The sequence below is a fragment of the Eleginops maclovinus genome, chromosome 11 (assembly GCF_036324505.1).
Source record: "Eleginops maclovinus isolate JMC-PN-2008 ecotype Puerto Natales chromosome 11, JC_Emac_rtc_rv5, whole genome shotgun sequence".
Classification (NCBI taxonomy): domain Eukaryota; kingdom Metazoa; phylum Chordata; class Actinopteri; order Perciformes; family Eleginopidae; genus Eleginops; species Eleginops maclovinus.
Genome location: NC_086359.1, coordinates 896,019 through 922,536, shown reverse-complemented (window position 1 = coordinate 922,536; position 26,518 = coordinate 896,019). Strand labels below are relative to the sequence as shown.

General features: G+C 43.9%; 5 protein-coding genes and 2 pseudogenes across 5 annotated transcripts; all 7 read left to right on the top strand.

Moving 5' to 3' along the window:
* Window positions 1-795: 795 nt before the first annotated feature.
* LOC134872137 (olfactory receptor 2K2-like) lies at window positions 796-2,946 on the top strand. Its single transcript, XM_063895288.1, is given in 4 exon segments — window positions 796-1,229; window positions 2,224-2,246; window positions 2,249-2,449; window positions 2,585-2,946. Coding segments are annotated over 4 exon segments (1,020 nt in total).
* Window positions 2,947-5,291: 2,345 nt separating this feature from the next.
* On the top strand, window positions 5,292-6,236 carry LOC134872136 (olfactory receptor 8G17-like). The gene has a single exon (XM_063895287.1). It carries the CDS (start codon window positions 5,292-5,294, stop codon window positions 6,234-6,236), a length of 945 nt encoding a protein of 314 aa, XP_063751357.1.
* Window positions 6,237-7,989: 1,753 nt separating this feature from the next.
* On the top strand, window positions 7,990-8,937 carry LOC134872320 (olfactory receptor 8G17-like). Its single transcript, XM_063895576.1, has one exon. It carries the CDS (start codon window positions 7,993-7,995, stop codon window positions 8,935-8,937), a length of 945 nt encoding a protein of 314 aa, XP_063751646.1. The 5' UTR covers window positions 7,990-7,992.
* Window positions 8,938-11,486: 2,549 nt separating this feature from the next.
* LOC134872135 (olfactory receptor 8G17-like) lies at window positions 11,487-12,432 on the top strand (annotated as a pseudogene).
* A 2,553-nt stretch (window positions 12,433-14,985) lies between these two features.
* Window positions 14,986-15,922, top strand: LOC134872134 (olfactory receptor 8G17-like; annotated as a pseudogene).
* Window positions 15,923-18,004: 2,082 nt separating this feature from the next.
* On the top strand, window positions 18,005-18,949 carry LOC134872133 (olfactory receptor 52N4-like). The gene has a single exon (XM_063895285.1). It carries the CDS (start codon window positions 18,005-18,007, stop codon window positions 18,947-18,949), a length of 945 nt encoding a protein of 314 aa, XP_063751355.1.
* A 2,611-nt stretch (window positions 18,950-21,560) lies between these two features.
* On the top strand, window positions 21,561-25,072 carry or6at1 (odorant receptor, family 6, subfamily AT, member 1). Its single transcript, XM_063895283.1, has 4 exons — window positions 21,561-21,603; window positions 23,266-23,444; window positions 23,840-24,502; window positions 24,908-25,072. Exons 1-4 carry the CDS (start codon window positions 21,561-21,563, stop codon window positions 25,070-25,072), a joined length of 1,050 nt encoding a protein of 349 aa, XP_063751353.1.
* Window positions 25,073-26,518: the final 1,446 nt, after the last annotated feature.

Below are 26,518 nucleotides of genomic sequence, written 5' to 3'. Positions count from 1 at the left end.
TAATACTACAATGATCTTCACGTTAGGATTCTGGGGACCAGAAACCAAACCACTCTGAATGGTTAGTATTTTGATGACCAGGAGGCAAACTTGGTGCCAAAGTTGCATTTCCCTGAATGTCAACTTAAGGCGGGCTCCAGAAGGTATCGGGCCCTTTGCAGCAGAAACTGGTTTAGGGCCTGGTGCAAAGGCCCCTTAGTTCCAGTGAAGGGGATTCTTACCGCTTCATCTTACTTACAGTCATTCCGGAATATTCTACGCTTCCAACTTTGTGGAAACAGTTTGGGGAAGGCCCTGTTCTGTTCCAGCCTGACTGCACCAGTGCACAAAGCAAGGTCCATAAAGGCATGGCTGGATGAGTTTGGTGTGTTCCAATACGTTTCTCTGTATAGTGTCAATCACATATTTTGTTTTTTGAACACAGCCACGTGTCAACTGATGTGCCGCATCTAGGGCAGGTCGATGTTTCAATTGAAACATCAAAAAGACAAACCCACTCTACTCCCGAGGTCAGAGCAGAATCAAGTCTCTGAAGAGAAGACGGGAGGCGTAACAAGACGCTGTAGGCTTTTACTTCATTGGATTTCCCCTGAAGTTCTTCCCCTCTCAGGTGCTTGATGCATTGCCCTTATATGTCTGTTCATTGAGCACCAGTTGTCTGTTTCACTGCAGGTAATAGTGCACTCTATTTCATTTAGTTAAGAATTACAGTGGAAGAAAGACGACAGAGGCAGAGGTCTCTTTTTATATTTCTGTGTGCACCTTTTACATAAATCTAGAGTTAAGATCAGTATCATGACTTGTTGTGAGGGTTTTCCTGCACTTGTCTTTTCCAGAGCTGCACTGTTTTGGATGGACAACCTGACGATGGTAACTCCTCTCAAACAGCCCATTGTGTTTGAGCTGGAGGGCTTCTATGTTCCCCCCGGCTATGGCGCCCTCTTGTTCTTCCTGGCTCTGTGTAACTATGTGATGTTGCTGCTGGCGAATGGTGTGGTGATGTGCATCATTATCATCGACAAGAACCTGCACAGACCCATGTTTGTAATGGTCTGTCACCTGGTAGTGTGTGACCTGCTGGGGGGCACGACGGTGTTGCCTCGCTTCATGGTGCACTTCTTGACGGGCCAGAAGAGAATGACCTACATCGCAGCCATCGCCCAGGCCTTCTGTGTGCACACCTACGGCTTCGCAATGCAGACCATCCTGGGTGTGATGGCCTACGACAGGTACTGAGGTGCATCAGCACATGAGGAGAGCTTCTCACAATCAGACGTTTTCAAAAAGACATTGAATGTGCTGTCAGGTGTTAGAGTGACCCTGATGATTAAGTGTTCTCATGTTATCGATTTCACTCATGCCAGGTCGATGTGTTTTAGGACTGTTCTTTTAGCCTCTGGGGCTTTGAGGGAGTGTGGTCGTCTTTCAATCGGAAAGATGTTGCTTCAATCCCAGCCCGTGCAGTCTACCTGTTCATGTCTCCGTGGGCAGGATGCTGAACCCAGAGTTGCTCCCGCTAGCAAATGGTGTGTGTATGTGTGTGTGTGTGTGTGTGTGTGTGTGTGTGTGTGTGTGTGTGTGTGTGTGTGTGTGTGTGTGTCTGTGTGTCTGTGTGTGCGTGTGTGTGTGACATACCCGAAGCAAGTGACACATTGCTCCGTATGAATGATGACCAAATACAAAGTGCTTTGAGAGGCTTGAAGACGGGTTAAACGATATATAAAAACAGTCCATTTCCCATTTGTACTAAGTTAGTAAATGTTGAATGAAGTAGGAAAGCACCTTTGTTGCATGCATCCCCCCCCCCCAGCCCGGTGTCTGTATTGAGGGATTAGAAAGATCTGTGAGGACATTAGATTTGTAATTCCTCCAAAGTAATGCCTTATTGTTTATGACCCTTCATGCAACACCCTGTTTCTATAAGAGCCCATAAAGGGAATGAAACGACACCACAGAAGGTAAATGATATTCTGCAGCAATTGTTATGATGAAGTGTGTAAAGAGTCAAACTGCTTCAGACACAAATAAGCACCTGAAGGGATTTCTGAGGGTGATTGTTGCCTTTCAAGCTGCTTCCTTATGTTCCTTACAGCTATATTTGTGATTATCTGTTAGAATGAGAGTGGAGGGTTTTTTTGGAGCATGCAGAAACAGGTCAACAGAGGCTGATAGTAGAAAAGAAGCAAAGGATGCTGTGTTTGTAACCCTGCTCTCCCTCTGCAGGTACATCGCTGTGTGTGAACCCCTCAGTATCACGCCATCATGACCTCGGCCCGGCTGCACTCCTGCTGCGCCCTGGCCTGGGCTGCAGCTGTGGTGTGTATCGTTGTGCTTTTTTCCTTCCATGTGAACGCCCCGCTTTGTGGCAACAGCATCAGACACGTTTACTGTAGCAACCGTGCTATCCTGAACCTGGCCTGCAGTCCCACCCCAATGAACAACATCTATGGTGAGTGCATTGGTTTATCATGAAGCAGCAACCACGCAGTGTGTTGTTAAAAAGGGCCACACATCCCTTTTCAGCCGGTGTTCAGCATGTTGCGTGATGACTCACTGACAAATGATGTGTTCTTTGTTTTTCTAGGTCTGTCCATGAGCTGGTGTTTGAACACAAGCGTCTTCCTCATCATCGCTTTTACCTACCTCAGAATCCTGCATGCTACTGTAAAGCAAGGCAGATCTGCCCGCAGTAAGGCCTTCCAGAAGTGCGCCCCCCACCTCGTTGTGTACGTGCTCTACCAAACAGCTTCAGTGATTCTAATTATAATTCAAAGGTTCCCCTCGCTCTCGCAAACCATCAAGAGGTTCTTCAGCATCCTGTTTATTGTCATTCCACCAGTTATTAACCCCATCATCTACGGACTGGCCAGTAAGGAGCTGCGTACTAGCATCGTCAAGCACTTTTACAAATGTGGAAGTCGATCACAAAAGATTGGAGGAGTTTAACCTCTCAAGGCCAATGAAGCTCCTTAACTATAGAATCACTGACCTGCTTTCATAGCTTTCAATAACCTAGCACATCTCTCTATCACAGCTGTTTCAGGTTTTATAATTGGCTTTGCAGACTTAGTTCCTTCTCCAAAGCTCCTGTCTGTATCGAGCTTCATATATTTTCTCAACCCTGTAATTATTTGACCTTCTAGTGAAGTTTCAAATAGCATGTTTCAGAAGTTCAGCATAGACCTGGTTCAACAGTCTGAGTTCCCTCTCCATATGTCCTGCCTGTATCTCTTTTCAACTATCAATAATAAAAATGTTCTTGTTTTCCTCCCAACCAAAGGCCCTCTATGATCTATTATGTTTTAACACTAGAACCGCCAATGGGTAAATTTGACCCGCAGCTGTTCCATGATTGTCTGTAACTTTGTGTCAGTAAAATATTCAGGTCTTCCAGTCTGTGACTTTTCCTGAAAGTGTGTTATGTAACACCTTCTGCTGTTAAAAATGGTCAATATGAAGTCAGATTTAAAAAATGGCCATTTACACCTATCAACGCCAGCAGGTAATATTTACCCCTATAGAAAATGCCCTGGTTTTCGCGGTAATTATTTCGGTGTAAACATAAACATGACGTGTTGCTATAGCAACGCCTATAGTGTACTGCTGTTCCTTATAGAGCCAGTCATATTTTGTAGAGAGACTTTTAAAATGGACAAAAGAAAGAGACTCGTGAATGTACAGGAGGCATTAGCGCTGCTAAACCGTCTGAGTGAAGAAGAGTCTGATGGTGGGGAGGCGTCAGGACCGAGTGATGTGTCCTGGGTTCGGTCTGCTGCTGACGGGTCATCTGACAGATCCAGAGCCTCCGCGGAAAGTGAAGCCATCCCAACATTTTCGTGCAAACTTCCCTGCTGTGGGACGCCCCCCGGGCTGACAGAGACAGTAATTGAACGCACCCCACAGACTAGGACGTGACTCGTTATGCACATCGCGCTCCCGAAACATGGTGGCACACACACACAAAAGGACAACACAACTGTACTACTCCAACTCAAGTGGAACACTAAAGTTAAGGACACCCCCAGTATTGCATACATCTATTTCACAATTGTATTAAAGACTACAACCCTGTGTTTTAGTATGATAAAAAAGATCGTTGTACCTTGAAAATCCACGCATTCTAGTAGCGGGTCAATTTGACCCACTGGCGGTTTAAGGTATACAGCGACCCCTGACGGTTCTAGTGTTAAAGAATACATTGAGTTTACAATTGGTTAGTGTTGGTCAAATTATTTAAAGAATATACACCAACATGTTCCTCAAACTACACAGCTGTCTACCCCTTTTAAAATCAAATATGAAAAACTAGCTGACAGGATAAATACAGCGGTGGAAACACAGTGAGGCCAAGCATGGCTTTCCAATTGAAAACAGATTCAGGAACCTTAAAGGGTTTTGTTGTGGGCCCCTCCACAGGCTGACCCGTCGATTCCAATGTGGGGTTTGTGCTTGCTGTACTCAAGTTTGAAATGTCAATCAAAGGGTCTCTGCTCCCTCTCTTTGGGGGCGTGCGCCCTCAAACCAAAATGTTAAAGTGCTGCCAGGAAACAATCTCTCTGTGGGTCAGAAAGGGTTTACTGAGTCCAGAGATATGGAGATGAGGTCAGATGTCTGGTCTGACAGCAGAGACAGCTTACGGAGAATAAATAGGGGATGGATGTCCGGTGGGTCTGCGGGGGACGAGTGGCAGGCAGCAGGCTGACACTGAGACTGAGATTTCTGATCCTTTCTTTTACTCTCCTTTTTTCTGGAGAGGAAGTAAAGGAACCGGAGCTCTGGATCTATTTGTTGTTGGAGGTGCAATATATGACTCAGCAGCTTTAAGACGTGAAGACACTGTTATTTTAATGCAGGATTTACACCTGAAAGTGGGCGGGGCCTTATTCTGGCAGGAAGTGACGTTAACCCCGTATTTCAATAACATATTACAATACATTTAACCTTTCTTTTGTTCAAAGAATCCCCAGAATGCTTCACTTTGGTCAGTAAGTCCAGTTGTTGACTATTGTATGGTGTTTTCTGAATGTTGCCACACCTTAACTGATGTCCTGAGGATTTAGTCCCTCTGCGATCGCATCCTGTCTTTAAAGCTTTTACCAGAGGAGATACTGAGATCCACAGTGAGTTGGGAAGTGATGAAGAGGGACTAAGTAAAAGGCGGCAGCAACTCATTATTTTCAGACACATTTCATTCCCACGTAAAGAATATTTTATTCCTGCAGCTTCATTGTGCTATATTTAAGGTAAAGTAAATGTTACCTGTGATTTAAACATGTTGTTCTTTCAGGTTGATGGAAAACTACACCTTCAACAGCCTCACGCTCCAGCTGGAGGGGCTCAATGTTTCTAAAGGGTATCTGTACCCTGCCTTTCTGTTCATCTTGTTCTCTTACCTCTTTATAATTGTTGCAAATGTGGGGATTGTTGTTCTGGTTTTTATTGACAAGAACCTTCACCAGCCCATGTATCTTCTTTTCTGCAACCTGCCCTTTAATGATATCCTTGGGAACTCTATCTTAGTTCCTCGTTTGCTCATAGACATACTGAGGCCCCCCTCTGAACGCCTCATCAGTTATCCAGAGTGTGTGCTGCAAGCTTTTACCTCACATATGTTTGGGACCACCTGTCACACGGTGCTCATCATCATGGCTTTTGACAGATATGTGGCCATCTGTAACCCCCTGCGCTATGCGTCCATAATGACCAACAAGATGGTGATCAAGCTGACCGTTTCTGCCTGGGGAGTGGCCTTCGTTATGGTCGGGATTCTGCTGGGTCTGACCATACGGCTGAACCGATGTAGGACTATGATTGAAAGCCCTTACTGCGACAATGCCGGGCTGTTCAAACTGTCCTGTGAGAGTGTGTTCATCAATAATGTGTATGGCCTCACGTTCACTGTGGTTCTGTTCACATCTTCAATCGGCAGCATGGTGATCACCTACAGTAAGATCACTGTGGTCTGTCTCACCAGTAAGAGCCAGTCTCTGAACAGTAAAGCCCTGAAGACCTGCAGCACTCACCTGGTTGTGTATCTGATCATGATTTTTAGTGGAATGTCTATCATTGCTCTGCATCGCTTCCCTCAGTACTCAGACTACAGAAAGCTCTGTAGCATTTTGTTCCACATCGTCCCCGGCAGCCTGAACCCCATCGTTTACGGAGTTCAGTCCAAAGAGATACGCAGATTCTTGACTAACTCTTTTAAGTCCAAGAAAGTTTTGCCATCATGTTAGAGAAAATGTGTTCCTAAATTTGTCTGCGATCACTGGTTACATCGTGCAAAGTCATAAAGGGTGGAGACGAAGACTGTGTTTGTTGGAGCTGTAAATTGCCTTGTGTTATTTTATAATATATTTACTTGCTGTTTTTGTTTATACTGAATATATTAGTATTGTTATTATTATTATTGTTGTTGTTATTGTTGTCATTATTGTTGTTGTTGTTATTATTGTTGTTGTTATTGTTGTTGTTATTGTTGTTATTGTTGTTGTCAGTAAAATATTCAGGTCTTCCAGTCCGTGACTTTTCCTGAAAGTGTGTTATGTAACACCTTCTGCTGTTAAAAATGGTCAATATGAAGTCAGATTTTAAAAATGGCCATTTACACCTATCAACGCCAGCAGGTAATATTTACCCCTATAGAAAATGCCCTGGTTTTCGCGGTAATTATTTCGGTGTAAAGATAAACATGACGTGTTGCTACAGCAACGCCTATAGTGTACTGCTGTTCCTTATAGAGCCAGTCATATTTTGTAGAGAGACTTTTAAAATGGACAAAAGATAGAGACTCCTGAATGTACAGGAGGCATTAGCGCTGCTAAACCGTCTGAGTGAAGAAGAGTCTGATGGTGGGGAGGCGTCAGGACCGAGTGATGTGTCCTGGGTTCGGTCTGCCGCTGACGGGTCATCTGACAGCGATCCAGAGCCTCCGCGGAAAGTGAAGCCATCCCAACATTTTCGTTCAAACTTCCCTGCTGTGGGACGCCCCCCGGGCTGACAGAGACAGTAATTGAACGCACCCCACAGACTAGGACGTGACTCGTTATGCACATCGCGCTCCCGAAACATGGTGGCACACACACAAAAGGACAACACAACTGTACTACTCCAACTCAAGTGGAACACTAAAGTTAAGGACACCCCCAGTATTGCATACATCTATTTCACAATTGTATTAAAGACTACAACCCTGTGTTTTAGTATGATAAAAAAAGATCGTTGTACCTTGAAAATCCACGCATTCTAGTAGCGGGTCAATTTGACCCACTGGCAGGTTTAAGGTATACAGCGACCCCTAGAGGTTCTAGTGTTAAAGAATACATTGCGTTTACAATTGGTTTGTGTTGCTCAAAGCATTTAAAGAATATACCGGGGGACGAGTGGCAGGCAGCAGGCTGACACTGAGACTGAGATTTCCGATCCTTTCTTTACTCTCCTTTTTTCTGGAGAGGAAGTAAAGGAACCGGAGCTCTGGATCTATTTGTTGTTGGAGGAGCGATATCTGACTCAGCAGCTTTAAGACGTGAAGACACTGTTATTTTAATGCAGGATTTTTCACCTGAAAGAGGGCGGGGCCTAATTCTGGCAGGAAGTGACGTTAACCCCTGTATTTCAATAACATATTACAATACATTTAACCTTTCTTTTGTTCAAAGAATCCCCAGAATGCTTCACTTTGGTCAGTAAGTCCAGTTGTTGACTATTGTATGGTGTTTTCTGAATGTTGCCACACCTTAACTGATGTCCTGAGGATTTAGTCCCTCTGCGATCGCATCCTGTCTTTAAAGCTTTTACCCAGAGGAGATACTGAGATCCACAGTGAGTTGGGAAGTGATGAAGAGGGACTAAGTAAAAGGCGGCAGCAACTCATTATTTTCAGACACATTTCATTCCCACGTAAAGAATATTTTATTCCTGCAGCTTCATTGTGCTATATGTAAGGTAAAGTAAATGTTACCTGTGATTTAAACATGTTGTTCTTTCAGGTTGATGGAAAACTACACCTTCAACAGCCTCACGCTCCAGCTGGAGGGGCTCAATGTTTCTAAAGGGTATCTGTACCCTGCCTTTCTGTTCATCTTGTTCTCTTACCTCTTTATAATTGTTGCAAATGTGGGGATTGTTGTTCTGGTTTTTATTGACAAGAACCTTCAGCAGCCCATGTACCTTCTTCTGTGCAACCTGCCCTTTAATGATATCCTTGGGAACTCTATCTTAGTTCCTCGTTTGCTCATAGACATACTGAGGCCCCCCTCTGAGCGCCTCATCAGTTATCCAGAGTGTGTGCTGCAAGCTTTTACCACACACATGTTTGGGACCACCTGTCACACGGTGCTCATCATCATGGCTTTTGACAGATATGTGGCCATCTGTAACCCCCTGCGCTATGCGTCCATAATGACCAACAAGATGGTGATCAAGCTGACCGTTTCTGCCTGGGGAGTGGCCTTCGTTATGGTCGGGATTCTGCTGGGTCTGACCATACGGCTGAACCGATGTAGGACTATGATTGAAAGCCCTTACTGCGACAATGCCGGGCTGTTCAAACTGTCCTGTGAGAGTGTGTTCATTAATAATGTGTATGGCCTCACGTTCACTGTGGTTCTGTTCACATTTTCAATCGGCAGCATGGTGATCACCTACAGTAAGATCACTGTGGTCTGTCTCACCAGTAAGAGCCAGTCTCTGAACAGTAAAGCCCTGAAGACCTGCAGCACTCACCTGGTTGTGTATCTGATCATGATTTTTAGTGGAATGTCTATCATTGCTCTGCATCGCTTCCCTCAGTACTCAGACTACAGAAAACTTAGTACTGTTTTGTTCCACATCGTCCCCGGCAGCCTGAACCCCATCGTTTACGGTGTTCAGTCCAAAGAGATACGCAGGTTTTTCTCCAATTTATTTAGATCTAAGAAAGTTTTTGCATTAAAATAATGAACACTTCCATGTGTGTTGTGTTCTGTTATGTTGTGTTCAACACACCAAATAATGTGTTGCTGTGGTTTTCCGTGAAAGTACACAAGTGCGCCTTTAACTGTACGCTGAGTTATAACGGCTGCAAGTCCTTGTAAAATCTGTGCAATAAATACCAACAGTCATATGATAAGCATGGCTATTAAATGAAACCCACCTAAGGAAAGAATGAGTGAAGATCCCTTCCCCAGGATATTGTTTGCACAGACACAACAACACAATACGATGTACTTTATTGTCCCTGTAAGGAAGTTTATTCTGGACTCCGTCCTGCAGTCCCACAGACAGTACGTGCACGTATACAAACATAGTCAACTTTAAAAGACATTAACAATACAAGGAAATCATGAGAAAAGGACATGATAATTTGACTTCATGAGTTATTGAGGCAGCCGGATAATTTAGAGTCACAATAAGGAAAATAGACAGGATGAGTTTGTGGTGTTATCGGTCCTTCAAGTTGTTTTAATGTTCCAGTTAAAGAGAATCCTAAAAAACATAAGTTTGAGGTTATTCTTGAGGCCAGGGCAATGCCTGTCCAAACTACCTATATCTTTAGATAATGTTTGTAATTCAGTATAATCATTTCAGTTAGTCTGTAAAGAACATCTAAAAAGTGTAGCTCTTTTAGGCTTCTGCGTCATTAAGGCACACCTGATGTTTAATCTGACTTGATCGACAGACATAACTCAGTATCATCTAACAGACTCTGAAAGATTATGCAGTCTTTACTAATAATGCTGCCTTGGGACGGTGGTGGCGAAGTCCATAGGGGCTTGGCCTGGGAACTGGAAGGTCACCAGTTCAAGTCCCCGAAAGACCAAGTGCCACCGTGGTGTCCCTGAGCAAGACACTGGTTACCTACACTGCTCCCCGGGCGCCGTACATAATGGCAGCCCACTGCTCCTAACACTAGGATGGGTCAAATGCAGAGACCACATTTCGTTGTCCTAGTACTTGTACTCTGTGCAATGACAATAAAGTTGAATCTTTCATCTTTAAGAAATCAAATACAAGTGATTAGAAAAGGTCAGAGTACAGAGCGCTGCGGGACTCCAGGATTAACTCTGGCCTGTATTGAGCATTAATAATCACACGTACAGTACAAATGGAGATCCGTCAGATCAGTGTGGTTTCTTTAAAGACCACTACCCTCCAGCCTTTGTTATAAAACGTGTTGGTGAAAGATTTTGTAAATGAACTATAGTTATGTTAAAAAAGAAACGTTTGGTTTTCAGTATTATTTTTTCAAAGGGCCTTTTTTCTTTAATAACTCATACTTTTATGTTTACATTCAAACCAAATATGATACCTGTCTCTCAAACCATTGCCATTAAAAAGGTTGCAGATCCTCTGGTTTCTTACCAGGCCTCTATATCATACAATGACCTCAGGAAACTGTTGTCTACTCTCCAGTTATAAATATCCTGTTTCAAGCAGGTTTTACTTGATTTATTTTGAACTCTGACACAAAGAGTTCTTCCCTGCCTCCCATAGCCATCCTGTTACAGGTTGTCCTTTTATCTTTAAGGGGCTACTTTCATTTTAGTCATGCCCGTGCAATGCATCAAGGGTTTGCTTTGGTTGGAGGACGTGCTGCGGAATAGCGTGCAGCCATAACATTTTAAATGAGCAGACGGTAAGACTTGCTAACAAGCCGACTGCAAAGGCCACTGTTTCAATCCCATCTCTCAGGTCCAGTTAGTGGTCAATGCCCCTTTAGCTTATTTGCCAAGAACAACAACAAAAAGATTTCTTTTTTTGGTCTTAATTGATTATTAAGGGCACTGCTTGCACATCCGCATGACCGCAGCAGTCCACAGAACCTGAAGACTAAAAGTGTACAAGCCTTTAAAGTTATGATTGAAGGAATGTTTGCATTAAGCAACGTGTGGATGCACGAACATGCCGCTAGCTGTCCTCTCCATGCATCACACCACAGCTGCACCAACTATCCACTATCATTGCTGATTTAAGGATAAGCTGCGCAGTAATATCTTTCATCAATCTGCAACTGGTGAAGCAACTTAGCAGCTGTAACTTCATGCAAAGCCAAACCAATTTAGGCCTTTGAAGCTCAAACGTCCTTTAAGGTTGTCAAGGATCAACTGGCTACTTCCTCAACAATCCCCACCTTGCAGCGTCATTCCTTTTCTGATGACAGCCTCTGCTAGATGCGCATTCTAGTTGAATTCCCTGAAGTTACAATCACATCTACAAAAGAGTGCAACAGCTGAAAAACTTTTCAGTGCTGCAGTGAAGGAGAAACAAGAAGAACTAAAGACAACAAGGTATGGATCTACAAACTGTTCAACACATTTCACAACTTTCAGGGTTTAATGTCTGACACACCTTTCTTCTTTCAGCTGCAAAAGAAACAAGGATACGTTGACATCCTAAAATAATCTGTTGTGTAAATTAACAAAGATACTATCTGCTAATTTAAGAGAAGCACCTGTACGCTCTCTTCAAATATGATCCCTTATTGTTTTGTCTGTTCCCTCAGGTTGATGGAGAACTACACCTACAACAGCCTAAACCTCCAGCTGGAGGGGTTCAATGTCTCGAAGGAGTCCGTCTTCTCTGTCTGTCTGTTTTTTATTTTCTGCTATCTCTTTATAATTGTTGCAAATGTGGGGATTGTTGTTCTGGTTTTTATTGACAAGAACCTTCACCAGCCCATGTACCTTCTTTTCTGCAACCTGCCCTTTAATGATATCCTTGGGAACTCTATCTTAGTTCCTCGTTTGCTCATAGACATGTTGAGGCCCCCCTCTGAACGCCTCATCAGTTATCCAGAGTGTGTGCTGCAAGCTTTTACCTCACACATGTTTGGGACCGCTAGTATGACAGTGCTCATGATCATGGCTTTTGACAGATATGTGGCCATCTGTAACCCCCTGCGCTATGCGTCCATAATGACCAACAAGATGGTGATCAAGCTGACCGTTTCTGCCTGGGGAGTGGCCTTCGTTATGGTCGGGATTCTGCTGGGTCTGACCATACGGCTGAACCGATGTAGGACTATGATTGAAAGCCCTTACTGCGACAATGCCGGGCTGTTCAAACTGTCCTGTGAGAGTGTGTTCATTAATAATGTGTATGGCCTCACGTTCACTGTGGTTCTGTTCACATCTTCAATCGGCAGCATGGTGATCACCTACAGTAAGATCACTGTGGTCTGTCTCACCAGTAAGAGCCAGTCTCTGAACAGTAAAGCCCTGAAGACCTGCAGCACTCACCTGGTTGTGTATCTGATCATGATTTTTAGTGGAATGTCTATCATTGCTCTGCATCGCTTCCCTCAGTACTCAGACTACAGAAAGCTCTGTAGCATTTTGTTCCACATCGTCCCCTGGCAGCCTGAACCCCATCGTTTACGGTGTTCAGTCCAAAGAGATACGCAGATTCTTGGCTAAGTTGTTAACGCCCAAAAAGATTTTGCCATCGTTCTAAAGACAATTTCCAATGTTCATTTATAAATGTCTTAACACAAACACATATTAAGGGCAAAGAGACTGCAATCCTATAATTCATAATATTGTCTTCTGCAGAAAAGTATAGGCATGGCAGTCCCTCCTACAGTTTGATAACAGAAAGGCATTTCACAGGGTATTCAATAACAATTTGAAGGCATGTCTTTAAGATAACTGTCATAGTAATATGGTTGAATGTAGGCATGATAATACAACATATATCTAGTTCTGATGTGTGAATTCTACAAGTGTGCCATCAATATCGAACTAGAAAACTACTAGGAAAGGAGTTCTGGTTAATGATTTACAACCTTATTGTCACGACTGTATTCTCAGTGAACCTATAAGTAAGTAGTAACTAAGTAGCATTATAGCTTTGAACGTAGCGCAGTGCAGTGTGGTTGTAGCTCATTTTTGGGTGAATAGATGCTAAAACTATTCAAGACTCCAGCAAAGTCCCTGCTTCCTGCTCTGTTGAACTGTGGATTAAAGAGGGGTTACTTAAGGTGGGCTAACATTCAAAGTTGAGTTGCTTCTCTGAGCTTTAGTCAGTTGAATTCTTATTTTCTTGATGTTTTTCCGTGTAAAGCATTGTAGATTGACTTGTAGCTGATCTGTACTGTATAAATAAACTGGCCCTGCCTTTGTTTATTACATTTCTTACTCTATAACATTCACTGCCCGGCCCAAAAGAAAGGTCCCCAGCCTGTGGGGGCAGGGCTATGATCTGGGGCTGCTGCAGTTGGTCTGGTCTAGGTTCAGCAACCCAAAGAATGAGGTCAGCTGACTCCCTGAATATCCTGAAGGACAGGTTATTCCATCAGTGGGATCTCTTCTCCCCTGATGGAGCGGGCATGTTCCAAGAGGACAATGCCAGGACCCATCGGCTCAGACTGTGAGAGAGTGGTTCAGGGAGCATGAGACATCATTTTCACATGGATCAGCCCCCCCAGAGTCCAGACCTGAACCCCATTGAGAGTCTTTGGGATGTGCTGGAGAAGACTTTGATCAGTGGTCTGAATCTCCCGTCATCAATACAAGATCAAAATGAATGACAGAAATAAATGTTGAGCCGTTGCAGAAGCTCGTGGAAACGATGCCACAGAGAATGCGTGATCAAAGCTGAAGGCGGTCCAACGGATATCAGAGGGGGCCTGTCTTTTGGCCGGGCGGTGTATTTGGGTTCACTTTTAAACATTTCAAAAGCTGATTTAACAAATCCTGTTGATCATTTTTAAAGTGGAAATTTAGAAAGAGAGTAAGATTTTTTAGGAAAAGGTGATCATTTTGAAGAAATAGTCTGAAATTGAAAAAAATCTGAAGTTTGAAAAGAAAAAGAATTGGGAGACAAAAAGTGTGAAGAATGAAGGAGTTAGAATAATGAGAAAAGAGTGGGACATTTTTTAAGTCGAAATTAGAAAAATTGTCCGATTTTTGGGGGAAAAAGTGATAATCTAAATTAAGCCCCGCCCACTTTCAGGTGTAAATCCTGCATTACAATAACAGTGTCTTCACGTCTTAAAGCTGCTGATTCATATATTACACCTCCAACAACAAATAGATCCAGAGCTCCGGTTCCTTTACTTCCTCTCCAGAAAAAAGGAGAGTAAAAGAAAGGATCAGAAATCTCAGTCTCAGTGTCAGCCTGCTGCCTGCCACGCGTCCCCCGCAGACCCACCGGACATCCATCCCCTATTTACTCTCCGTAAGCTGTCTCTGCCGTCTGACCAGACATCTGACCCTATCTCCATATCTCTGGACTCAGTAAACCCTTTCTGACCCACAGAGAGATTGTTTCCTGGCAGCACTTTAACATTTCAGGGAGGAAATCTGCATTTTGGTTTGAGGGGGACGCCACCAGTAAGAGCAGAGACCCTGATACCAGGTTCAGACTGAACCCTGTCTTTAATAAAGCTGCAAGTCGTGAAGCACCTGGGAATATAACAGTGATTATGCACAACCAAAACAATCTAAAGCTCACAATTCCATCCTGCTCGAACATTCCCTTCTTACACAGGTACTCAGTTTCTGTGCACGGCCTGTCCTAGAGTCCGGTGTCAAAATATATTACAAATTGTTCATGATTTCTTTGCTTGGTGATGTTTTTTAGGATCGTGTTGTGTGGGAGGTAGTTGAAAGATGGCGGTGCAACTGAGGATAGCAAAGGGTCACAGCTCGGTGAGACGGCTGTTTTAATAGTGTTTAAGTTTGCTTCAGACATGTTCCCAGGTTATGATGATTCAATTCCCTAAAGTTAAAGTCAGGTCTACAAAACAGTGCAACGGTTTTAGTGCTGATGGGCTTTACCAGCAGGGTAGGAGAAACTAAAAGAGAAGACAGGTTGGAACCAGAGACAGAAAGGGAAGGTATTATGGATATGCAAAGTGTTTCATCACAAGATAGAAAAGTGGCAGATACATTAAAACTATGGATTGTGCAATAAAATACCATTGACATTTCTGTTGCCTTTAGTCATACAACCTAATATCTTGACAAATGGTCTTTGATTCTTTTGTTTTGTTCCCTCAGGTTGATGGAGAACTACACCTACAACAGCCTTACCCTCCAGCTGGAAGGGTTCAATGTCTCGAAGGAGTCGATGTACTTTGTCTTTGTCTGTTTCCTTCTCTCATATATATTTATAATTGTTGCAAATGTGGGGATTGTTGTTCTGGTTTTTATTGACAAGAACCTTCACCAGCCCATGTACCTTCTTTTCTGTAACCTGCCTCTGAATGATATCCTTGGGAACTCTATCTTAGTTCCTCGTTTGCTCATAGACATGTTGAGGCCCCCCTCTGAGCGCCTCATCAGTTATTATGAGTGTGTGCTGCAGGCTTTTACCTCACATATGTTTGGAACCACTAGTGTCACGGTGCTCATGATCATGGCTTTTGACAGATATGTGGCCATCTGTAACCCCCTGCGCTATGCGTCCATAATGACCAACAAGATGGTGATCAAGCTGACCGTTTCTGCCTGGGGAGTGGCCTTCGTTATGGTCGGGATTCTGCTGGGTCTGACCATACGGCTGAACCGATGTAGGACTATGATTGAAAGCCCTTACTGCGACAATGCCGGGCTGTTCAAACTGTCCTGTGAGAGTGTGTTCATTAATAATGTGTATGGCCTCACGTTCACTGTGGTTCTGTTCACATCTTCAATCGGCAGCACGGTGATCACCTACAGTAAGATCACTGTGGTCTGTCTCACCAGTAAGAGCCAGTCTCTGAACAGTAAAGCCCTGAAGACCTGCAGCACTCACCTGGTTGTGTATCTGATCATGATTTTTAGTGGAATCTCTAACATTGCTCTGCATCGCTTCCCTCAGTACTCAGACTACAGAAAACTCACTTGCATTTTGTTCCACATCGTCCCCTGGCTGCCTGAACCCCATCATTTACGGAGTTCAGTCCAAAGAGATACGCAGATTCTTGTTTGAGCCCAAGAAAGTTTCTCCATCCTACTAAAGATCATTTCCATTCTGTTTATTTATAATTGTATCACAAAAATGACATATAAAGGGGCAAAGCAGTGTGCTATCGTTCATCAACAGCATGTACGGTATATGATTGTTACTCCTGCAGTTAATCAGTGCTATTTATAAAAACCTTTGCTTATATTTATAATTATGACAAAAATATATCCTTCTTAATATTTCATCAACCCATAATGAACAGCACTCCTGCAAACCATACACACATCCATATGCTTACAATACTCTTTTTGACAACTACTGCATTAACTACGTTGCTGCAAAGCTCTCTCTCTCAAAGTGTTGAATTCTTTGTGCAACGCAACGTGGTGAGGACATGGTCCCCAGTATAAATGAAGCCTAGAATAAATACTTTATTTGGTGAAATGTAGAGAAAATAACCGCTTCCCACGGACAGAGCACCTAGTTCTGAAGTGCATATCCTACAATTCTGCCCTCACTGTCAAGCCAGACTTCTGCTAGGAAAGGAAAGTCTGTGCATGATGGTTAATTAGCTGTGTGATGACACCACATTATTTCCACTTCATTGATTGTGATGATGGTGAAAAGGAAGCAGCAGTTATAATTGATGTTGTTCATAAATCAACGTGAATGAATTTGTTTCTGAAATGTGCTATTAAAATAAACGTCCCTTCCTTTTGTTTGATGAGTATTATCTTATAAGTGTGCACGCTCAGACCGATTAACAGCTGAGTTCAAAACACCTTTTCTCAAATAGTTTGGGTTTTTCCTTCAACTGTCAAATCCCATCCATACTGAAGGCACAACCCGCGCCTTTACAATTTAACAACACTTAGAAAAGGTCCAAACCAGTTGACATGAGTTTTTTTTAAACGTAGCTGCACCACTAAAATACAAGCAGTGATTCCTCTGGTAACAACAGGAAGGGGAGCTAAAATGAAGGTGTATAATACAATAGTGTTACACGTGGACGTATTTCTATTGGATATCAGTTTTTTATTTGTTATTTTAAACCAATGTATTAAAAATGCTTATAATTATCAGATATAACTGAAACATACCGCTTCGCAGGCATCCCAAAGAATGGAGCTGCATGTCTTTAAAGAAGTGGCAAAAAAACAGTATAAATGCATTCCCACTTCACAAGCTTGATCCCAGTAAGCCATGAAGATTACATAATGTTTCTGAGGTCATGATCAAGGTTTTCCCACAGGAAATAAGGCGGATAAAACCGAATGCGTTCAGTGTATTCTTCAGAGGAGGCCTGAACAGGAAGGCCAGCAGGCTGTTGCGCTGAGAGGTGGTTTTGCTGACTTTACATTCACATCCATTGAGTGGTTCGTGCATCTCAGTGCAGCTGGTAATAGTGCAGAACCGTTGCTGTGAGAGACTTTGTTTTCATGCGATTTTATCTTTGGCGTTGGATTTCAAGATTCTATGTTTACAGAGCGTCATCTAAAAGTAAACGGCCTCACTAATGTCAATTAAGATTAGGATTAGAGATTCAAACACATCTGCAGCTGGTCTACGCTCTGTTTGTGCACCTTTCTGTGCTTTTCCGACTGCAGTGTAGTGCATTTCAATCAACAGGTTGCAATTATAACATGTGACGTCTCTAACTGTGTTTTCCTTTCAGCATTACGCAAAGAATGGTATCATTTTTACAAGAGTTTGATCTTTCCTTTATGATCCCCTTTACTGCGACTGATCCTTTATGTTGTCTTGCTTTTGTCTGGCTCACCAGTTGAAGCTTTCTAAAACTGCGTCTGTGTATTTAGAGATCACTTTGACTCTCAGTTGTAGGTACTTCACTGTTGATGTGATGTTTTATGTGTTGCTTTAAAGAATTGCAGTGTTTCACCAGCACCTTGGATAATATAAGAACAAGAGCCCTGCACCTGACACGTACCATGGTTGGGCTTATTGATATCTAATGCACTTGCAGGATTCTCAAGATATAGATTTGATTGTTTTGCCTTTCACTGCCTACCGACCCTCAGGTTGGGAAACACTGTCACCAGTCTCTTTGTTATTGCTGTCGCTATGTTGCTAATGTTTCTCCTCTCTTTTTCTCTTGTATTCCTGCACAGCTCTGATGGAGAACTATACCTACAACAGCCTCACGCTCCAGATGGAGGGGTTAAGGGTCACCAACACTAACAAGTATCCTATCTTCTTTTTCCTGCTCTCGGCCTACATGTTCATCCTATTATCCAACGTGGGCATTTTGATCCTGATCTGGAAAGAGAGGAGCCTCCACCAGCCGATGTACCTCCTGTTCTGTAACCTGTCAGTGAACGATGTCATGGGGAACTCTCTGCTTGTTCCCCGGGTGCTCTCGGACATCATGGTGCCGCCGTCTGAACGCCTCATTCATTACTACGAGTGTCTGGTGCAGGCGTTCACCACACACATGTTCGGCACCAACGCTCACACGGTGCTCATGGTTATGGCTTTTGACAGATACGTGGCCATCTGTAACCCCCTGCGCTATGCGTCCATAATGAACGGCACCATGGTGATCAAGCTGACCGTTTCTGCCTGGGGGGTGGCCTTTGTTCTAGTGGCCATTCTGCTCGGTATGACCATACGGCTGAACCGATGTCGGACTCTGATCACAAACCCTTACTGCGACAATGCCTCCATCTTCAAACTCTCCTGTGAGAATGTGTACGCCAACAACGTGTACGGCCTCATGTTCACGGTCGTCCTGCTCACGGCCTCTATCGGCTGTGTCGTCCTCACCTATTTCAAAATCACAGCTGCCTGTTTGACCAGTAAGAGCAAGTCTTTGAACAGCAAAGCCTTGAAGACCTGCAGCACTCACCTGTGTCTGTACCTCATGATGCTCATCAGTGGGTTCACCATCATCATCCTCCATCGCTTCCCCCAGTACGCAGAGTACAGGAAGATAGCGGCCATTATGTTTAACGTTGTTCCCGGCAGTCTGAACCCCCTCATCTACGGGCTGCAGTCCAAAGAAATACACAAGTGTTTGTCTAATTTATACCATTTTAAAAGAGTTAAACCCTCCATTTGATTCTGAATCATTTGTGTGTTGTTTTCTTTATATGTTCTGTACAAAACCAATGTGAATATCATTAGTGAGAATCTTAAAAGCAATCAAAGTGAACATCTGATTATAATCCTAATTGACCCGAACATGACCCATTAAAACTGCAAAAGGTAGGAACTGTATGAGGGACTGTACACCTGATTCAAAGAGAAGCTGTGTTTCCAACAGGTAAAAAGAAGGAAAGGTTTAACCAACTTAATGTACTTCAAGAGTCAGCTAGTTCTGGTTTATAAATGTTGACATTGATATGTTTGTTTATTTTAATGTATATCTTTGCTGTAACTCAGAAACTTAAAGATGAACAATTAAAAACTCTTGATTCCGTAAACATTCGCTTACATTTGATGTGAAGTCATGTGACCGTGCTGTAGTTCTTTTATAGCCCAACATTAGCCTCCTTTAGCTTAGCGGTGGTGACGTGAAGTCATGTGACCGAGCTGTAGTTCCTTTATAGCCCAACATTAGCCTCCTTTAGCTTAGCGGTGGTGACCTGAAGTCATGTGACCGTGCTGTAGTTCCTTTATAGCTCAACATTAGCCTCCTTTAGCTTAGCGGTGGTGACCTGAAGTCATGTGACCGTGCTGTAGTTCTTTTATAGCCCAACATTAGCCTCCTTTAGCTTAGCGGTGGTGACGTGAAGTCATGTGACCGAGCTGTAGTTCCTTTATAGCCCAACATTAGCCTCCTTTAGCTTAGCGGTGGTGACCTGAAGTCATGTGACCGTGCTGTAGTTCCTTTATAGCTCAACATTAGCCTCCTTTAGCTTAGCGGTGGTGACCTGAAGTCATGTGACCGTGCTGTAGTTCCTTTATAGCCCAACATTAGCCGCCTTTAGCTTAGCGGTGGTGACGTGAAGTCATGTAACCGTGCTGTAGTTCCTTTATAGCTCAACATTAGCCTCCTTTAGCTTAGCGGTGGTGACCTGAAGTCATGTGACCGTGCTGTAGTTCCTTTATAGCCCAACATTAGCCTCCTTTAGCTTAGCGGTGGTGACCTGAAGTCATGTGACCGTGCTGTAGTTCCTTTATAGCTCAACATTAGCCTCCTTTAGCTTAGCGGTGGTGACCTGAAGTCATGTGACCGTGCTGTAGTTCCTTTATAGCTCAACATTAGCCTCCTTTAGCTTAGCGGTGGTGACCTGAAGTCATGTGACCGTGCTGTAGTTCCTTTATAGCCCAACATTAGCCGCCTTTAGCTTAGCGGTGGTGACGTGAAGTCATGTGACCGTGCTGTAGTTCCTTTATAGCCCAACATTAGCCTCCTTTAGCTTAGCGGTGGTGACGTGAAGTCATGTGACCGTGCTGTAGTTCCTTTATAGCCCGACATTAGCTGCCTTTAGCTTAGCGGTGGTGACGTGAAGTCATGTGACCGTGCTGTAGTTCCTTTATAGCCCAACATTAGCCGCCTTTAGCTTAGCGGTGGTGACCTGAACTCATGTGACCGTGCTGTAGTTCCTTTATAGCCCAACATTAGCCTCCTTTAGCTTAGCGGTGGTGACGTGAAGTCATGTGACCGTGCTGTAGTTCCTTTATAGCCCAACATTAGCCGCCTTTAGCTTAGCGGTGGTGACGTGAAGTCATGTGACCGTGCTGTAGTTCCTTTATAGCCCAACGTTAGCCGCCTTTAGCTTAGCGGTGGTGACGTGAAGTCATGTGACCGTGCTGTAGTTCTTTATAGCCGCACATTAGCCTCCTTTAGCTTAGCGGTGGTGACGTGAAGTCATGTGACCGTGCTGTAGTTCCTTTATAGCCCGACATTAACTGCCTTTAGCTTAGCGGTGGTGACGTGAAGTCATGTGACCGTGCTGTAGTTCCTTTATAGCCCAACATTAGCCGCCTTTAGCTTAGCGGTGGTGACGTGAGGTCATGTGACCGTGCTGTAGTTCCTTTATAGCCATTAGCTTTATACTTCACAAATCCGTTATAAAAGTGATGTTAATATGTGGAGATCATCCTGCTGAACTAAACGTGTAAAGTTTGGACCCTCAAAGAACAATAGGAAGAAAGTTACCCACAACTGAAAACACACAAGCAATTAAACTGAAGAGCGTCTGATCTTTAATTAGGACATTAAAAACATTTGAAGCACAGGCGTTACTTTGGCAACACGGACAATTAGGCCTGTGTTTATAATGCTTTTCTTCCAGGAGTTTTTTGTTTTTAACCACAGAGGAAACTTAAAATGAGTCCCTTTGGTATCCTTTGCTGTTCTGTGCACAATTTAGGTTTTTAATGAAAGGGATGTTATGTCACTTTGTGCAATTAAGGTTGTTTGTGTCCACAATTATCTCAGGGTCAGTTGCTTTTGAAAAAGGTAAAACATGGACGTAGATAAAAGTCTGCTGACTGAACCCGACTGAGCGGCGCCACGTTGGATGTTAGATATCCAGGTAAGACTTCCAGACTTTTAAAAGATAAAGTGAAAGAATTGTTGTTTTGTTGAAGCTTTCTGACTCTTTGAATACTGTTTATCTGCTCTTAAATTGAACCTGTGCACAGGTGAAGTCACATTGAAAACCTGTACTGTATTATTATTGTGCACTTGTTGTCTCAGTGTTAGTGTCTGCTGAGGGGAGATGGAGCTTCTCCTCTTTGATATTTCTCCTGAAAGCCCCAGAGGTCTGTAAGAGTGTCTGTGCTTTTCATTAATGCTTCACTATGTTATGCTTATTAGTGCAATCAATGTTGTGACTTACGGCCCAGTTACGAAGGTGTGTCCAGATTCTACCTGTCTCTAGAAAAACCCTTTTTATTTAATGTGTTTGTAGAGCAAAGCTTGAAGGCATTATTTCACAGCTTTTATTCTTAATTGAAATCAGGATGTGAAGTTGTTTGCTTGACTTTAGAGTAAAAAAGAGAACCTTCATATCAAGATTTCTGTTAAAACTCAATTCTGTGAGGTATTGTTTTGAAACTGCGTAGAACTTGTGTTTATACAGTAAATACTGCTCGTTGATTTGCATATTCCCCCTTAAGAGGGTCACATATTTGCTGCCTAACGTGTCAGCATTTATTCTTGTGCATTTTGATAATGTCTGGATATCTTAGGAAAGAGACTGGAGACAGAAGCTTATGATTTGGGGCGTATGCTTGCATGAAAGGCATATTACATCCAGTATGATCTCTTTATGTAGTCACAGATACTGCACAAAGAACAGAGTCAGAGACAGTAAGGGAACGATGCCAGTATCCTAAGCTCCTGTGTCCGGTCTCCTAATCCAGCTCAGAATGTGTTATCTTTTATATAAAAAGGTGTACCACTTGCCTTGTAGGAGGATGTGCATTAGACCTTTGTTGCTGTGATTAGTTCAAGGTCCCAAATAGACTTAATTTAAAGGGAAACCCTCAGGCTAGAGAACAGATTGAACCCAATGCAGAACAGAAAGCACTGAGATATGCAGCGGTTGCAAAAAGGTTTTATTAAGAATATTTGCAAAGGTAAAGGGTTAGAGGCAGGAGGCAGGCAGGATGAATGCAGAAACAGGAACTAGAAACTTGGATAAACTGTCAGTTAGCAGGCGAGACTGTGACCAACGAGCTGTGGCTAGGAAGGAGCAGAGCGCCGGACAGACAGAAGGGGATTCGAGTTAAATGTCATTGAACTAAAGCCCCCAGTCTCCCCTGACTGTAGAGGGGATAAAAGCACCAAAACAATACCATGAAAAAGTACTCTAGGTTTACCTGTATTTCATCGCTGAATATTTTGCAGATAACATTTCATTATTATTTGAAAATGTTGAATTGAGTTGGTAGAAACCTGTTTATTTCCTGAGTGAAGCACAAATATCTCAAATAGTGTTTGAGTTCCTACTACTACATGTACTTTTCACCACAACTCAGAAGCAAATACTGTACTTTGTACTCTTAGTCCTGAATCTTTAAAGTGATCTTATTTATTTGATCCCTTTAAAGATTCAGGACTAACGCACAAAAGTACCACTTAGAATGGATTATGTATTGCACAATATATGTGTTTTAAAATGGGCCATTTTGCAGAATGAGTACTTTTACTTTAGTACTTTATAAACCTTTGATTGCACAGCTTTTCTACATTGTGGTCTTAGCACTTGGACTACTAACCGAGTACTGGTTCAGTAGAGACAGGGGTTCATACTGGTGCTTTTAAACTATGTATTTTCTAACTTCTATGAGGGTTTTCATTGTCTTGTTCTTTTTATATTTAGTGCATCGCAACCTGTTTGTAAATCTGCATGAATAACAATGATGTTTATCTATAAACCAGTTACTACTAACGCCTCTCTCACCTGCCTCCCTCCCCAGAGTCTTACCTGCCGACCAATCACAGGTCTGGCTCTGTTAACGTCACCTGGGAGCCCGATGGCGTCTCTTTCGTCATCCAGGGCCTCACCAGCCTCGGAGAGAGGAAGCTGATCCTGTTTGTGGTCCTGCTTCTGGGTTACATCATCATCCTGGGAGGAAACAGCATGATCATCTTTGTGGTACGAAAATAAATGTTCTCATCGGTCAGGGTCTGGGGTTCAGTCCTGTTTCATTTTGAAGGTTTTGATCCTGCCGTTAAGTGTGATGGTCTGCTCTGCTTTGATTTGATCTGATATAAAGCAGTAACTAAATAAATGCTGCTTGGCTGCCGCTAATTAGCTTAGCTTGTTTTGTCTGATAACTTCAGATCCAGACGTCCCATCACTGAACTCCTTCATGCAGCTAAACTTAAAATGAAACCGCACGAGATCTGCAAGTGAATGGTAAAAGTGTAGCTTCAAACTGGATAAAAAGTACATTTATCGCAGCTTCTGGCGGCTGATGCTCGCTCAAAGAGGATGTGACATGTAGGTTCAGTTCCTGTTCACACAGCAAAGTCTTTCTCCTCCGGCAGGCGTCGACAGATTCGAAGATCAGCTCGCCCATGTACTTCTTCCTCTCCAACCTCTCCTTCGTGGACATCATGTACACAACCACCACCATCCCCAACATGCTGTCCGGCCTCCTGACAGACCTTAAAACCATCTCCGTCCCCGGCTGCTTCCTGCAGATGTACTTCTTCATCCAGTTAGCCGTCACCGGCCGCGCCATCCTGACCGTCATGGCGTACGACCGATACTTGGCCATCTGCGACCCTCTGCGCTACACGGCCGTCATGACGCGCCCCGTGAGGCTCATCCTCATCGCCGGAGCCTGGAGCTTCGGCGCCTTCTGCACGCTGCCACCGGCCACCATGGCGTGGCTGCGGTCGTACTGCGGCCCGTACGTGGTGAGACACAGCTGGTGCGACCCGTCATCCGTGCGGAGGCTCGTGTGCGGCGACTCGGCTGTGGATAACATCGTGTCGCTGTCCTTTGCCATGGTGGCGCTCCTGTCCACCGGAGTCCTCATCTTCACCTCCTACGTCCTGATCGGGCTGTCCATGTCGAGGATGGGCGTCGCTCAGCGGCTGAAGGCTGTCGGGACGTGTGCCGCCCATCTGATCGTGGTGTCCATCTCTTACGGGGCGGCCTCGTTTGTTTACATCTCCTACCGGGTGGGGAACTTCTCCCCAGAGGTACGTGACGACACATCAGTGTTTGTGTTTTCAGATAGCCCAACAACAAACAGATCATTTACCATTTGTCTGTATATTGAGATCTTAGCTGACACATTTCTAACAGAAACACGGCAACTCATCTGGCTTTCATATTAAAGTCTGTCATCTGCGCCTCAAAAATAGGGTTTTGGAAAAAAAAGTAAGTAAGCGGTTTGAAAGATCCTTCATTACCTCAACATTAGATCCACCTGAAGCTTTCAACCACATCCTTAGCGTAGCACAACAGAAGAAGCTGATCATCGAGGATTATAAAACAGGGTTTTACAAATAAGGTTCCCTCACAATCAAACTGCATGAAGGGAAACTTCTCTAAGAGGACTTTTGTCCTTGTCTGATAAAACCTGACATCTGATGGTGTTCCAGGTCCGGATCGTTGTGTCCGTGCTGTACTCCGCCCTGACGCCGTTCCTGAACCCGATGATCTACAGTCTGAGGAACAAGGAGCTGCGGGAGTCCATCTGGAGGACCATGATCCGCTTCAGACCGGCTTCCGTGTCCCCCAGGAAGGACGTCACCACGGTGTCCTGACAGGAAGTCTATCGGGAAATAAAATGCGTAGTCCCCGAGTGAAGTAGAAATACCTCTGAGTTCCTGCTACTAGAGGAACATATTGTGCTTTACAGAATTGAATTGTGTATTTTGCATGTTTGTATTAACTTGTAATGTAAATATATTAGATTATATAATACAACTAAATATCAATTGTTAATAGGGTGGAAAAAAAACATGTATTTAATGACTTTAAAGAGTCAAAAGTACAAACACGTAATCACTTATAATCGATTCTACTGTCCAATGTATGGGCCACTGTGCGGAATGAGAACGTTCACTTTTAGTTCTTTAATACGTTTTGATGTTCTACTCACGTCTTTTATACATTTATACACGTCCAGCAGTGGCTCAGTCAGTAGGGGCTTGGACTGGGAATCGTAGGGTCGCCGGTTCAAGTCCCCGAACAGACTTGAAAAATGGAAAGTGGACTGCTACTTGGAGAGGTCCGAGTTCACCTCCTAGGCCCTGCTGTGGTGCCCTTGAGCAAGGCACCGGACACCTCCAATCCCCCCTCCCCATTGCTCCCCGGGCGCTGCACAATAGCTGCCCACTGCTCCTAGTACTAGAATGGGTTAAATGCAGAGGACCAATTTCACTGTGTGTGCTCTGCTGTGTGCATGTATGTGACAAATAAAGAGGGTTTCATCCTCCGATTCTATCTGTCATTTGTCTACTGACTGAGGACGTGTTCATCAGGTGAGAGACAGTGGTTCGGATCGGGCATTTGGTGCATGGGATCAAACCCCGGCCCTCCATGCTCTTCCCTTTTGTTCTCCTTCTCACTGCGAAGGGGAACCGGGGGTGCGGTGGAATAGTCTGTCTTAGGACGGTTCCTAACAGAGCGGAATGACCCGGAGGTCCCTCAGCGGCCGCCATGATAAGAGCTATTTGAATTCTCTAGTTGACAGGAAAGGACAACTTCTACCGTGACGCAGCATCCGGCCGTTCACGGAAACAGCCGATCGTGAGAAATGAGTTCGATGAAAGTTACGGTGCTGATGAAGCAGTTTGATGCAGAGTATCTGTCTCTCTGCTGTCCTGGTTCATAAAGCAGAAACAGCACCATCAGAGAGCACGGTGCAGAGGAGAGGCTCTCAGGAGCTTTAGAGGAGCTGTAGTTCCCCACAGCAGACGCTCATTAAGGACGGCCTTCATCATCAATACGTGGATAGTGTCGCTCAGTCGGGTTCTCAAAGCAGCCTCTGTTCCTCAGTCCTGTTGAGTTCTCCTGTCCACTGTTCCTTAACCCCGGGACCTTTCACACAGAGGTCAAGGAACAGCAGATAGATAGACCATAGGAGCAGATTTTGGACTATTCCACCGTACCCCTGGTCTGCTCCTGGCTTCCCCTGCTCAGGTGTTCCAGATCTCACATAATCAGCGGATAAAAGGAAGGCTGGAGGACTCAGGAAGGGATGTGAT